Source organism: Phyllostomus hastatus, unplaced genomic scaffold (assembly GCF_019186645.2).
Source record: "Phyllostomus hastatus isolate PE091 unplaced genomic scaffold, TTU_PhHast_1.1 phas_contig_150, whole genome shotgun sequence".
Taxonomy (NCBI): domain Eukaryota; kingdom Metazoa; phylum Chordata; class Mammalia; order Chiroptera; family Phyllostomidae; genus Phyllostomus; species Phyllostomus hastatus.
In genome coordinates this window covers 26,414,363-26,428,545 of record NW_025333611.1, presented here as the reverse complement: position 1 = coordinate 26,428,545, position 14,183 = coordinate 26,414,363, and the positions used below count along the sequence as shown (strand labels likewise).

At 52.3% G+C, this 14,183-nt stretch overlaps 1 protein-coding gene across 3 annotated transcripts; it reads right to left on the bottom strand.

The window, feature by feature from the left end:
- Positions 1-3,402: 3,402 nt before the first annotated feature.
- On the bottom strand, positions 3,403-13,910 carry GNPDA1 (glucosamine-6-phosphate deaminase 1). Of its 3 annotated transcripts, none has more exons than XM_045828766.1 (7): positions 13,761-13,910; positions 12,813-12,942; positions 9,701-9,802; positions 8,099-8,281; positions 6,941-7,125; positions 5,186-5,360; positions 3,403-4,603 (listed from the first exon to the last, which is right to left on the bottom strand). In XM_045828766.1, exons 2-7 carry the CDS (start codon positions 12,934-12,936, stop codon positions 4,503-4,505), a joined length of 870 nt encoding a protein of 289 aa, XP_045684722.1. In that variant the 5' UTR covers positions 12,937-12,942; positions 13,761-13,910; the 3' UTR covers positions 3,403-4,502. The 3 variants fall into 3 exon arrangements, with proteins under 3 accessions (XP_045684722.1, XP_045684714.1, XP_045684706.1); XM_045828758.1 differs by lacking the exon at positions 13,761-13,910 and adding an exon at positions 13,322-13,694 and having other exon boundaries at positions 5,211-5,360; XM_045828750.1 differs by lacking the exon at positions 13,761-13,910 and adding an exon at positions 13,322-13,690.
- Between the last annotated feature and the right edge of the window lie 273 nt (positions 13,911-14,183).

Genomic DNA, 14,183 nt, shown 5'->3' with positions numbered 1-14,183 from the left:
ACACCTACAGCAGACATTAAGTGCAGGCCAGCTGCCAGCCAGATAAATGTAGACCCTCATGCTTGATAGACCCAGGCAGGCTTAGGAAACCGCCTGCTGACCCCACGCAGGACAGACAGACGTGTGGATAAGATTGTGGTCAGCTTATCTGGCACAAAGGGCTGCAGCAGTACCCAGAGGCCGACAAGGGGTACAAAGAACAACGGTCAGCAGAAACCGTGCATGGTGACTAGCCCCAGCCAATGACATCCCGACACCTTGACCTGGCAGTACAGAATGACCAATCAGACGCCAGTACCCCAGTCACCCCACCTGTGGCTTTTGCACTTGAAAACCCCACCCCAAGGACAATGGAGCTGAGTCTTCACCTTCTTTGGTTGGTTCCCCAACCTCAGTTGGCTCCACTTTCCCCTCTTTTCCCCCTAATAGACCCTGCTCCTTAGCTCGCTGCATCCTTCTGGTTTCTTGAACAGCTCCGGCCTGACAACGCTAAAGGCCTGTTTACCTCAGTTCCTGTTACCCAATACATCACATCCACCTTTCAGTACAAATCATAAGGATGCTAAGAGGCAGAGGAAAAGTCTGAAGAAACAAAGCAAGCATCAGAACCAGACTCAGATATGGCAGAGATTTTAAGAGTTATCAGGAAAGGAATTTAAAATAACTATGATGAATATGCTAAGGTCTCTGATGGAAAAAGGCAACATGCGAAATCAGATGAGTAACGTAAGCAAAAGACAGAAACTCTAAGAATTGAAATGCTAAAAAAAAGCATTAGGAGAAGAGTAAAGAAGAAATGGATGCCTTTGATGGGCTCATTAGTAGGCTGAATGCAACCAAGGAAAGAATGAATGAGCTTTCCTTAGAAACACCCCAAACTGAAATTTAAAGAGAAAAAGGAATGACGGGGATGGGGGAAGGTGCAGAACTGTGAAACAATTGCAGAAGGCATAGCTTATGCATACTGAGAATCTTCCCATATTTCCCATATGTAGAATGGGAAGATTAGAGCCAGAATATTGTAACTCCAGGAATTTTTCAATAAAGGGGATCAGAAAATGAGGCTCTTTCGGGAGGGGGTAAACAAGTAGAGTTTTGTATTTAAAGCCTGTTTTGTACACTCATAGGAGTGATCCAGGAAAGGAGGACAATTTGATGCTGCAGGTGAGAGAGTCTTGCTGGAGCTGGGCCTTCGAGGAGGCAAGAGAAGATGGCATCTAGTGCGCAAGTGGAGGGACTGGCCAAGGAGCAAGGATCAGGAAGAAGGCAGAGTGTGAGGGCAGGGCTGGCAGGTGGGTGTGTGTGATGGCGGGAGCTTGTTCTTTCCCGACTGCTTCTACTTTCAAGGCCATCAGCTGTGAAGCAAGCGGGGGGAGGGGGGAGTTGGTGGCTGGAGACCATGTACATTCATCTTCGAGGAGACTGAGTGGACTAAGGCAATACGGTGTGCTTGCCCACTGGCTTTAAGGGCACCCTGGAGGTCCAGATGACCGCGTTCTGTTTTACCTACCCATCGTTACATAACTTAGCATTCCGTCACAGGATATCCTGTTGGCAACTTATGCGTGCTTCACTAGCATCTCATCATAGCGAGGGTTTTGGTTTCCAGGAAAGAGGCATTCAATTTGCAGTTAGATCTCAATAGGCCAATTGGCTAATCCATTATCATATAATATGCTATTTTCCCCTCTGGTTATTGTATATGATCACTGGTTTTGGGTGCCTTCTGGAAATCAGGGCACTGATAGGGACAGGGTAGAGCAGTATTTAAAGTCTGCTTTCATGAAGGTTGCATTTAGTGGGAAACAGTCACGCCACATGGAAAGGTTCTGAGTAAGTAGAGCAGGGAGGGGCGAGGGAATCGGGATTGCTGCTCTGTGTCGGAGGGCCGGGGATGGTCTGATACGTGGCATTCGAGCAGAGATCTGAGGAAGTCAGGGAGCGAGCCATAGAGACACCTGGGGGGAATAGTGGGCCAGGCTCTTGTATCCGCCTCTGCTTTATAAATAGTCAGATTTAATAGAAGAGGTGACACATTGATGTCAACATGCTACTGTACCTTGAAACACATTCTATCCACTCTTCCTGAAATACAACTCCATCATCTTTTTCCTTTTGGGGTGTCATACTTGGGGTTTCAGACTCAACTTTTTCTACTTAGCTATATTTAATATTTCTTTATTGGATCAGTTTGTCACAACCTGGCTGGTGGGAGCTGCAGTGAACAGGCTGCTTTGTCCTCTCAATACTGCCTCATTTTCTAAAGCACCTTTATCTTCTGGCAAGAAGGTATTCCAGGCCCACTGTGACCCCTGCCCAAAACATGTAGTGAGCTCCTGTCTCCGGAGCCCACTATCCTGGTATCAGAGGCCCAGGCTGGCCCGGGGTCCACGGGGGAACTGGCTGTAGCAGGAAGACACAGCTGTTGAGCCACCAGGGTAACATGGGCCCGGGAGCAACCGACCTTCCTAAGGTCTGGAGTTCATGCAGACATCTCCAGTTTGGCTGTCGTCACTAAATCCTTTTTCATTTCATTCTAATACAACTTTTTCTATAACATACCTACCTAAAATGAATCCCTTTTCTACTGGATAAACAAGGCCGCATATTCACCCAATGGAATACTCTTTGGCAATAAAAAGGAATGGACTACTGGTCCGTGTTATAGAAACCTCAAACATACGCTGAGTAAAGCCAGCCCCAAACGGGCCATGCTGTGGGACTCCATTCACACGAGATGCCCAGAAAAGGGAAATCCGCACCATTTACGTGAGACGTCCAGAAGAGGGGAATCTGGAGACAAAGCAGACTGCAGGTTGCTTGGGCTAGGATAGGAATTGGGGCTTTGGGGGCAGAGAAATGGGTTGTGGTGAGGACTCGCACAGCCCCATACGTGAACTTAATACAAATTATTGAATTTATATTAGAAGAGGTCAATTTATGGGCATGCAAATTATGTCAGCATAACTTGTAAAAAAAAATTAAACCCTTCTCCCAACTTCAACTGGTTATATTGACCCAAGATGTTCCATTATATTGATTTTTAACTAAAACCCAAACCTACTTTCCATACCATGCAGTTTTTATCTCTCTCCTGGTCACACATCTGCCTGATTTCTAAGAGCTGCATCCTTGTCTGGCTCCCAAGTACAACTACTAGAACGTGACAATTTATTGCTGTTCATTCCTGCCATTTTTCACACGAGCTTCATTTTTAGGAAATATTTTTTCCCCCAGTAAAAGAAAAAGACCAACAGCCGCTATGGCCACTGTATCCCGCAGCGCTGTCAAGGGGTGAGACTGTGTCCACCAGCTGTTCCCAAAATACCTATGAACCCAGACCACCTTCTGATCTTTTTGGGGAGTAGGGGGGTCGTCAGTGAGGGAAATCCACAAATGACATATTTGAAAATACTGGATTTAATAGAAAACGTCACATTGTAAACACTGATCTATTAGCTTGAAATAGAACAACAGCACAATCACGTATGAAAGGGGCCAGCAGGGCAGGGTGTTTGAGGCGGGAAAGGCGACTTCAGGAGCGTGTGTGTGTGTGGTATTGGCACTCAGCCCCTAGGGGGGCAGGAGAACATGGCACTCACGTTGGAACTAAACTCGTAATTGTGCTGCTTGCCCCAGGCCCTGCCCCCTGGCTGAGCACCATACTGAAAGCGTGCCAGTGTCCATGGCCCCAGTGGTCCTTCTCACTGATCAGTCTGTAAGATGGGGGGCCACTCTGAGACCTGGGGACAGGAACACAGGGCTCCAGTGGGAAAAGGGCTTCCGCCTTCCTGCCGGTGCTAGAGGGTCCCTGAAGGAGAGGGTTTGACATCTCTGGGCCCCTTGAGGCTCTGAGTTTATCAGCAAAGCCTTGTCCTTAGCCCTACCCTCCCAAATCCTCCCCCAAGGAGTCCTCAGAGTTCATGGAAAGGCCAACTGAGAGGGAGAGAACACTGAGGAAAGAAAGTGCGCGGCCGTGTTCCTTTCTTGGCACTTGTTGCTGACCTTGTTGCTTTCCTGGCACTTGTTGCTGACCGGGGGACTGCCCCTCATGCCGATTGTAGACATTGAGGATTTGTTCGCTCACCTGGAACACTGACTCTCCAGTGGCGGGGGCCTGCTCAAGAGGGGCCCTCAAGCTCCCCAGAGAGGCTTTGTCCATTACAACATGCCCCCTTCCCCCCGAACTGAGAATCTGTGCATGATGGTAGGAGTTCTCCACAGGAGTGTGTTGTACGTGTGAAGCATCACAGGCAGAACAAAAAGCTAAAAACCCCTAATTTCTGTGGAGCAGATATCAAAATTATGGAGTGATTTTTTCCCTGATTGTTACAAAGAAGTCATTTTTCCCGTAGCTAAACTCCACGACCAGGCCTCACGCTGTACCACCGGGAACAGTGAGTTCAGTTATTTATCTGGAGTAATTGCACTGGACTGAAGAAACACAAGTCTGTCCCCCGTGTTCGTCCCCATGAGGTCCCCGACGGCAGGCTCAGCGCAGGCTAATCGCTGTACGGTTTCTTAGAAGACTGGCTTTTCTCTGTTTCCTTCTCTTTGATGCTGTACAAGGGATCCACCAACTTGTTATGAACAAGCATTAAACCTACAAAAAAAACAGAAGGCAAAAAGTAGTCGGTGCAGGTCGAGGACGAGTTCCACGGCTGCCAACCCTGATGCCCGGGAGCTCTGGACTCCGTCCTGGAACTGACGTGCCCAACGACGGCCGCCCTCAGCCCAGGGAGAGAATCCACAGGACTCGGTAAATGCCACCTCTAGGGTGACCACTAAAAGGCTAATCTTTCCAGCAAAGAAGAAATTCCTAATTTTTATGCTCAGGAAACGAGGCCTGTCGCACACGTCTGCTTAAAGTCCTGTGTCCTTTTAGGTGGAAGAACAAAGGACCCTCGGGACGGCCTGGCGCCTTTCCCACGGGAAAGGCCTGTGCGAGCTGGCGGGTGCCCCAGGCTCACGTTTTCCTTCCTCCTCCTCGGAGCAAAGAGCTCTCCAGAAACGGGCCCGCACGGTTAGGGATGGACAAGACATGACTGTGTTCAGAGACAGGGTCTGCTTTTTATTAAAGCCAGAGTTGACGATTAAAATGCCCAGAGCACGAACGCTAGATCCACTTCTCACTGCCCGCACGCCCCGAGCCCGGCCGCCTACCCCCTGACCCACCCTCCCTCACCTTTGAAATACTTGACGGTCTTCACCTTCAGCTCCAGGGTGGCGTCCTCGTCGCACACGAACACGGTGCGGGGGTGCTGCTGGAAGGCGGACACGGTCCACATGTGGTTCACTCCCTCCTCGATGGCTTTGTACAGAGCGAACGCCTTGTGAGCGCCTGTGATGAGGATCATCACCTGGGGCCAGAGGACAAGCCCGTGATGGGGGGGGGGGGCAGGGGCAGCGAGTCAGGGGTTCAGGTACCTGGACTGGCGTGTGGCCACCCCAAGCGGCTGTAAGGACTGCACTGTTTTTTATACCGTCGCAGGCCATTCGTGTGCAACGCACGCTGTGCTCCGCGCTCCCCGTGCGCTGTCAGGTACTCTGGGTGGGGAGCATCGTTACCCCCTTGTTCTATGATAAGGAGAGGGGCTGGGGGGCAGGGTAAGTAACTTGCTCCAGGTGGTTTCCAACCCTAAGCGCATGCTCCTACCCACGGCACCACAGTGCCCCCCCGGTGGTGCCTGAGAGTCCCTGTGCACAGACATGCCACACGCAGGCCCGCCTCTCACCCCAACAGTCCTGACACTGGGTTCTCAGCGGTCCTAGGCTGGGTGAGTTTTCACAATCACAAACAAAGGATGGGTCCCGTCTGCTGGGGGCCTCAGAACACTGCTGGGAGTCACCTGAGTGGTAAGGTCCAGTCCCAACAAGGCCACGCCTGAACCTGGTCACTCTCAGTTCCGAGTACTGGAGACCTGCTAATGCGACTTGGGGTGATGCTTCTTGTTTAAGTAAAACAAGGGCACAGGCTCTCCTCCTCGACAGTTAAAATACTAAGAAAGCAAGTGCCAGCCGGTGATTGTAAAGCTCTCAGCTCTGTGGATTTCCTTCGTTGTAATTCACTTGTACCATGGAGCTGCGAACAGGACTCACTATTCCTTTCTCAAAAGGTGAGGAACAGAGGCACGGAGAGACTATGACTCTTTGTGCGGGACCCCAGACCTGACTCTGGAAGAGAGGATTTCCCGACTTCCAGCCCCGGCTCGCTCAGGTTCGGGCGCACGAACACGACAGGGAGGGCTGACAAGCCGCAAGGCCAAGTTCAGCAGTGCCCGCCCCAGGCTCTGGCTTAAGGCGACCCACCAGAGACCTGGCGCCATCACGCCTTTCACAGACGTGGCTTAGATGTTTGTTTACCCAAGAGGGCAAAGCAGCTTAAAGCTAAAACATCTGTAGCTGCTTCTCACTAAATATACCCCAGGAAGAAAAAGCAGAACCACAAAAAATTCAAATGTTACCCAACTTTCTAGGGAAAACCTTACTAAGTTCAGCTCAGGACATGTAGATTTCAATCCCACTTTCCCGCATTTACGAATCCCTGAACCAGTGCTATAGCCACAAACATCCTGGAGCCACAGGGGGGCTCACTTCAAACACCCTCCGCCAACTGCAGGGAACCAGAGGGCCCCTCACATTCAGCCATCAGTGGCGCTGGGCCCCTCTGCCTGTAAGAAGCCCCCTCTGGGTGCGCGAGCAGAGGCCAGGGCGCCTGCGGTGTCCCGGGCAGCCAGTGCTCAGAGGAGCCGCCTTGCACTGGGAACAGTGGTTCCCGCCAGAGAGGAAGGAGAAGCCGTGCAGGGTCGGTCGGGACTTGATCCTTTTATGTCTTCATTCTGAATACAAATGCGTTCGGGGGTTACCTGCACAGTTAAGTTTTGAACAAAAAGACCAGTCGACCCCCTAGCGAAGGCCTGTGGACCCCTTGTGCCCTTACCTCCCTGGCATCCATGACAGTGCCCACGCCCACCGTCAGAGCCATGGTGGGCACCTTGGCGAGATCTCCGTCGAAGAACCGAGCGTTGGCCAGGATGGTGTCCATGGCCAGCGTTTTCACACGGGTCCTGGACACTAGACTGGAGCCCGGCTCATTGAAGGCAATGTGTCCGTCGGGGCCGATGCCTGCCCAGGAGAGATGGTCAGGGCAGCCCTGTCAGTGCCAGGGACCCACGGCTGCCAGGGTGGACACTCCGCCTTCCCCCCGGGGTCTGCAGAACTCCCTGAAAACCCTGTCTCTCCTCTCCTTTCCCCCCTGGGCAGGTGCACAAAGCACATGATCTTCCCCTCCACCCCCTCCTGCCCATTGGGAACTTGCTACCATCCTCAAAAAGCTAAGCAAGGGGCCCTCCAGATAGCTTCTGCCTCCCCAGATCACCGAAGTGCAACCTCCCTCTCTCCTGCCAACAGCCAGGGGTCCTGCTACCCGGACAGAGTCACAGCGAATAACACACTGGACAGGGGCTGCCAAGCCTACACAGTCTCAGAGCGTGAGCGTCCCTGGCCTCTCCCCATCTTGAAGTAAAATTAAACCTAGAACAGCAAAAAGGAGTCCAGCTTCACACCCCTGTGAGTGACCCCAGAGTTGGCAACGGACGGCAATGTGAGAGGGTAGCCCAGGGCAGGAGCAAGGGCACAAATCCAAGAGGGGGACCCCCTAGGTTCCTGCCTTGTCTCCACTAGTCTGGCCAGCTAACCGTGGGCAAATCACAAACCTTCCCTGGAGTCCACCTGGCTATCTATGGTGTGCATGGGCTGAGTATGGAACCTTCTAGAACTACATAAGCCTGTGCTTTTAATTGTTTAGGTAAGTCTCATGACTGAGCTATAAAATTTTAAGACTGGGAGATAAAACCTCAGAGCCCAAACTCACTGTTCTCCATTTACACACACGCACTGAAATGCAGGAGGTACCAAGGTCGCACAGCTGCTGAGCAGAACCAGGGCAGGGAGCTGGGGGGCCCCTCTGCCTTCCCTCCTCCCCAGGGTAACGAGGGCCGGGCATTGGCACTGGCACAGAGAGAAGCAGCTGTCTGAGACAGACATGCGTGCCGACCAGGCCAGGTCTGGCCTCGATGTCACAGAGTGTCGAGCTCACCTCCCACAAACAGCTCGATCCCGCCTGCAGCCTTGATCTTCTCTTCGAAGGCATCGCACTCAGCCTGCAGGTCAGCTGCATTCCCATCCAGAATGTGGGTGTTTTCTGGGTGGATGTCCGTGTGCTTGAAGAAGTTGTTCCACATAAAGGAGTGGTAACTTTCTGGGTGGTCCCGAGGAAGACCTGTGGGGCCATGGCCACGCTCAGTCCTGCCCAGGCTGAACCACAGCCTTCCTCCCCAGGGGCACGCCAGGATGTCCCCAGGCCCCCAGAGATGCTCTCAGGGAAATGCCAGGTAGGGAGCCTTGGGCGCCAGCCTTCTGACCCTCACCCCTGGGGACAGGCTACGCTGACGCCCCTAAGTGTCTAACCACAGCCACTACCCATGACTATAGGACGGGGCCCGAGGAATCCCCTCGTCCTGGCCTCCTTTTCACAAGGGAACAACTGCAGGCTGGGGGCCAGGGTTACTCCGGGCTGCTGCGGGCAGCCTAGGCACCCGTGGGTAAGGCGAGGCCCATCCGGAAAGCAGGCAAGCACACCCCTCACCCTGTGCCTCCAAAGCCCACCACTCGCCCCCAGGGGTACCTGCTCAGCCTGAACCCCAGCCCGAACACCGGGTATCAGAATTATCTCAGGGCTTCTCAAAAGAGATTTTTTTCATCCAAGAAGAAAAAGAATGTTTAAAGCAAGTACTTAATGTTTAATAACATTAAGAATGTTCACAGTCAGCCTTAAAAAGGAAAGAAATTCTGACACCTGCCACACCATGGATGCACCTCAAGGACACTACGTTAAATGAACTAAGCCAGTCACAAAAAGACGAGACGCTGGACAACTCTGGTGCTGAGAGGCAGCGAGAGCGTCAGACGCAGAGAGACAGTGAGACGCTGGGGCCGGGTGGGGCGGGAGATGGGGAGCTGGGGCTTGACAGGTGCCGAGTTTCCCTTTCACAGAGTGAACGCAGTTGTGCACGGTGGCTGAGCAACAATATGCATGTGCTGAACACTACTGAACGCACACAAAAATGGTTAAGGTGGTACACTTTATGTTATATATATTTTGCTACAAATTAAAAAAAATATTTCAAGTGAAGCCATTAAAAATTATGGGGTGGGGGGCCGGGCAGGAGGCGACAGAAGACCACAGCGTACTTCCCACCAGTGGAAAGGACACCGGTCTCAGCCCCTCCCCCCCAATGTCCCTGACAGGCAGAGGAGCTAGAGGGTGGACACTGGAGAGTGGCTAGACACAGACACGGGGACACACCCCGGCCACCATCCCGCTTCCCATCATCTGTTCTATAAAGAAAGGACATGGAACTGGGAAGGAGGCAGAGGAGAAAATGCCTGAATATTTGTTAAGTGCTTGCTTTAAACTCGAGGCTTCCACATCTGTTCTATCATTTCGTGCTTATGGCCTATGAGGTCAGTTCTATTAGCCCCATTTTATAGCTGAGTCAACCAAGGCCTGGAAGAGATCGGTATCACCAAATGTCCCGGGTTTCCTGAGACATCCGGGCCCCTCTCCAGGGCTCAGCCTGGGGGGGGAGGAGGACAGACTCTCCTGGAATCAGGTAAGGATGGAAAGGGAAATACTCACCCACATACTCGTCCATGTTGAAGGTCTTCACATATTTGAAGGACAGGTCTCCATTCTTATAATACTCAATTAGCTTCTTGTAGCAGCCAAGTGGGGTGCTCCCTACAAGAGAGGCCGAAGCCATGAACACCTTTCACCCCCAGCTCCTGGAAGCCCAGAGGGCACCCGGGAATGATTCACATCTGGAGTCTCCCCAAATGCTCCAGTCCGGTCGTGCACCAATTGCTTGTTTACTGCCTGTGTCCCCGGCAGACCGTAAGCTCCAGAGGGGCGGAGCCGTGCCTGTCTTGTTCACTGCTAGATCCCCAGCGTGCAGCATGCTAATGACCGCAAGGACTATAATTAGTACTCGAGTGGACATCAGACTCAATTACTGACACGACACTCCCTGAGCAACTCCTATGTGCGTGACAGGGATGCAGAGGAGCAAGAGACACGGCAGCCACCCTGGAAGAGCTCGCTGACTTGGAGTGGGGACAAGAAGCTGCAGTGTCAGCCATGCCGTGGACGAGCACAGGCCGGCCTGCGGGTGCAGGGGAAACTTCCCTGAGGAGCAGCAAACTTCCAGGTTGAGTCTTATTAAAGTCAGCTATAAAACATAAAAAAGTTATAAAACACATAAAAAAAAACACATGCACACAGAAAGACAGGAGGATCGCTGCAGACTACAAGACTAAAGATTAGCAGGAGGCCACACAGGACATTCGATTAAGTTATAAAAGAAATGTGGACAATTACAAAAAATTGTTGTATATAATATGCATATTAGCATTGTGGAATGATTTTTAATTTTCTTAGGTGTGATAATGGTTTGTGGCTCTATAAGAGAATGTCCTTAACCGAGGGGATGGATGCTGAAGGATTTAGCAGTAAAGTGTCAAGATGTCTAGAACTTACTTTCAATTAATTCAGAAAAAAAAAATTGTGTGTGTGTGTAGAGAGAACGTAAGCCAGAAGAGATGAATACAAATGTGACAAAAATGTTAATACTTGGTGAATCTACAGTATCCCTTCAGCTTTCCTGAATATTTGAGATTTTTAAGAGAAAAAGGTTGAAAGAACCCCACCCAAACCAGACAACTCTTTCTGTCACCCACCAACGACTTCTCATTTCACTTGGAGCAACAATCAGTCCTAACAAAGGCTCTGCATAGCCTGGCTCCTGGCCACCTCTCCCCGCCTTACTCATCCTGCTCCAAGCAGGGCCTTTGCACACTCCTTGTGCCAGCAGTGCTCTTCCTTCAGGTGTCTGCACGGCTACATCTCACCTCTTCAGGCCTTTGCTCCAAGTTTTCTCAGGTCTTCCTGGCAGCACATCCACACTGCAACCCCCACCCCTGCCGGGACCCCTCCCTGTCCCCCTTCCTCGCTCCACTGGTCTTTTTCCTTCGTATCACCATTGAACGTACTCTTACTCTATACTTTGCTCATTAACTTGTTTATTATCTCTCTCCTCCACTACAATTTAAGCTTCAGAAAAACAGAAATGTGTTTTGTTGTAGGCTGTATCGCTAGCACCTACAACAGCCTTTGCCACACAGGTCCCCTGTCCTTCCCCTGGGCTCCATTTACTATCTTGTCCCTTTTCCAAACCTCTAGCCTTCCCATCAATTCTCTGAGCGCCCCAATATCCAGCCGATGAATTCCTGCTCTGTTTAAGTTAGCCAGAGTTGGTTTCTGTGGTTTCCACCCAGAACGCCATCCAGAGCTTCACTGAACACAAGGAAGGTTCCAAAGAACCTGTGTGGAAATGGCATGCTGGTTGGTGTGTGAGTCAGAAAGGGGCCAGGCTGTGGAAGGCCCTGCATGCCACTCTGAGGAGCTCGGATCCGATCCTGCAGTTCACAGGGAACTAGGGAGGGCTTCAGCAGGAGCCCAGACTCTGACCCGGACTCTGACCCAGTGAGAAAACAGGATGTTAGTGCAGTCCCCACGTGGCCTGAGGCATTGGTGGTTTCACAGGTGCTGATAGACACTGCTCCCACAAACCTCCAGTGCTAAGGTCGGCAAACTGCAGCCCACAGGACTGATCCAGACTGCCGCTGTCTTTGTACAGCTCATGAGCTAAGAATGTTTTTTACATTTTTAAAAGGTTTTTAAAAATCAGAATATTGCCCTGGTTGGTGTGGCTCAGTGGACTGAGTGCCTGCAGGCGAACCAGCAGGTCACTGGTTTGATTCCCAGTCAGGGTGCATGCCTAGGCTGCAGGCCAGGTCCCCAGTAGGGGGCACACAAGAGGCAACACACATTGATGTTTCTCTCCCTGATCCCTCCCTTCCCCTCTCTAAAAATAAATCAACAAAATCTTTTTAAAAAGATTATGTTGTGATGTGAAAATTATTCAGACTCAAACTTCAGTGTTCATAAGTAGATTCTGATCAATGCTCATTCATTTACGGATTGCCTATGGCTGCTTGTGAGCTGTAAGGGCACAGTTAAGTAGTTGCTACACAGGCTGTATGGCAAGTGGAGTGTAACTTACTTACTATTCAGCCACTTACAGAAAAGACCTGAAGACCCCTACTCTAGTGGCTGGGACTTTGGGACAAACCCACCCGGCTTCTGAAAGAAAGAGCTGGGACATTCGCTTTGAGGAGCTGGAGTCAAAATATCTTCCTATAAAGACAACATTCTGATTTCCTCCCCCAAAACTGGGACTGTTTTCACATAGGTCCTGTGTTTAATCAAGCCCCACAGAAAATGCTTTGAGTGACTATCTCCTCAATTCCCCCAAGCAGAGTGGGACTTGCTGGCAGCACTCCAGATGCAAAGAGAAACTCATCATTACACAAAAGGTTTGCCTTCAGGTGCTGGGAGTTAATCCTGCTAAGGAGCCCACAGCTGACAGGGCTGACTGAGGAGTAGTCCACAATCAGGTTCTCCCCGCCCTGGGAGTCTTCAGGAGCAGGCAGCACCTGAGCCAATCCATAAGGGAAGCGGGGCCCACTGTTTTACCTCTGGGAGGCAGGGGGCTTGTTCACTCACAGCACCAGGAGCTCAGAGCCCTCCTTCCAGTCCCTTGGCTGAGTGAGCCCACCTACTGGCCCCCTGAAATCCCTTAATACCTACTCTCTCCCCCCACCCCCTAACCATGGCACCCTCTCCACCTCACCAGTGGGGAGCCCCAGGGTGAAGTACTTGTCCGGTCCTGGGTTAAACTGGATAATGCGGTTCCTGATGTATTTGGCGGCCCACTCGCTGGCCTGAGAATAGTGGTCCAGGATGATTAGCTTCATCTTGTCCTGCAGGTGGCAGGTGACAAAAGGTCTCAGTGGTAATGGTCGGGAGAAAGGGATGCAGGGGAGGAAGGCACTAACTTCCAGTTCCCAGAGGAACTGACGGCTGGGCCCAGTGCCTCCACCCCCACCAGGAGGCGCCGCTGTGGCACAGATCTGGGTTCTAATCTCATTCCTTCATTTACCTACTGCAGGATCTTTGTCTAAGGACCCAAATTCTCTGAGACTGAGTTCTTATGGGAAAATGCGGACAAAAGTACCTGCCTAACAAATTTCACAACGGTGAACATTAAATGACAGAATACATGTAACCACAGTATTCAATACTTTGGCCATGATCTTGTAGCTCGGCCCATCCCCCCCTTCCCCACTCCTCCAGCCCCACCTGCTGGATACTGTCCACGCACGAGTTCAAGATATAGAGGGGCCGTGGGTTTATGTGGGGCCACTGGGGGCCATGGGCTTTGCTGGAGAGATGTGCTCTCTCAGTACCGGAGAGGGGTGGTCCCACCGGCCGGCCTTGCTTCTGGGTCTTCAGTTTTCCCCAAAGCACAGAAGATAAAGGTACTGGCTCCTGAAGGGCGCGCATTTGCTCCCCTGCACTGCGCTCAGAGTGGGAAGGCCCAGGCGGAAGTGACCGAATTGGCCGTCGGTGGGATGCAGGAGTGATTCCACCGCCCCTCCGGCCCTGTCTGGGGATGGCGTCCGAGCGGATCACTGGGGTACCAGCCCTGGGGTGTCGGAGGCTAGAGCAGCACCCGGGCCCCGCCCGCGTCCGCCCCTGCCCGCGAAGAGGGTCTTCGGTAGCCCGGCTCCCCACTTACGCAGACACCTCCCGCTGCGGCAGCAACAGCGCAGGCCTGCTCGACCCGCCCCGCGCGGGTCACGCGGCCGCGGGTCACGCGGCGCCAGGCACCGCCCACGGGGCAGACTTCGCCGGGTGGACTCGGGTCAGGCCGCACCTAGCCAGCTGCCTTTGACCCCCCCGGGCTCCCCCTCCCCTCTGCTCTAGTGCAGGCCTGGGGCGCGCAGCCCGCGGGGCGTGGAGACGTTGTTTTGGGCCGGAGGGTGGAGACTTGGAGGCTCAAGTCGCTCCCAGGAATGCAGCCCGCGGCCTGGGGCCTAGGGCTGGGTTTTAGTGCTGTGGGGCGGAGGAGGGAAGGAGGAGCAGAATCCCTTCCTTAGAGTCTCCCGGGGTTGGGCCTGGCTTTGCCTTCAGTTTCTTCGGATTTTTTTTTTAGATGCCA

What these genes read in the sequence shown, in the direction of transcription:
- GNPDA1 (XM_045828750.1), bottom strand. Translation starts at nt 13,525, where the DNA reads ATGCGCGCCCTTCAGGAGCCAGTACCTTTATCTTCTGTGCTTTGGGGA. An exon ending in GCGTGGACAGTATCCAGCAG is followed by an intron (nt 12,943 to 13,321) that starts GTGGGGCTGGAG and finishes TGCCACCTGCAG; the next exon opens with GACAAGATGAAGCTAATCAT. An exon ending in CACCCTGGGGCTCCCCACTG is followed by an intron (nt 9,803 to 12,812) that starts GTGAGGTGGAGA and finishes CCTCTCTTGTAG; the next exon opens with GGAGCACCCCACTTGGCTGC.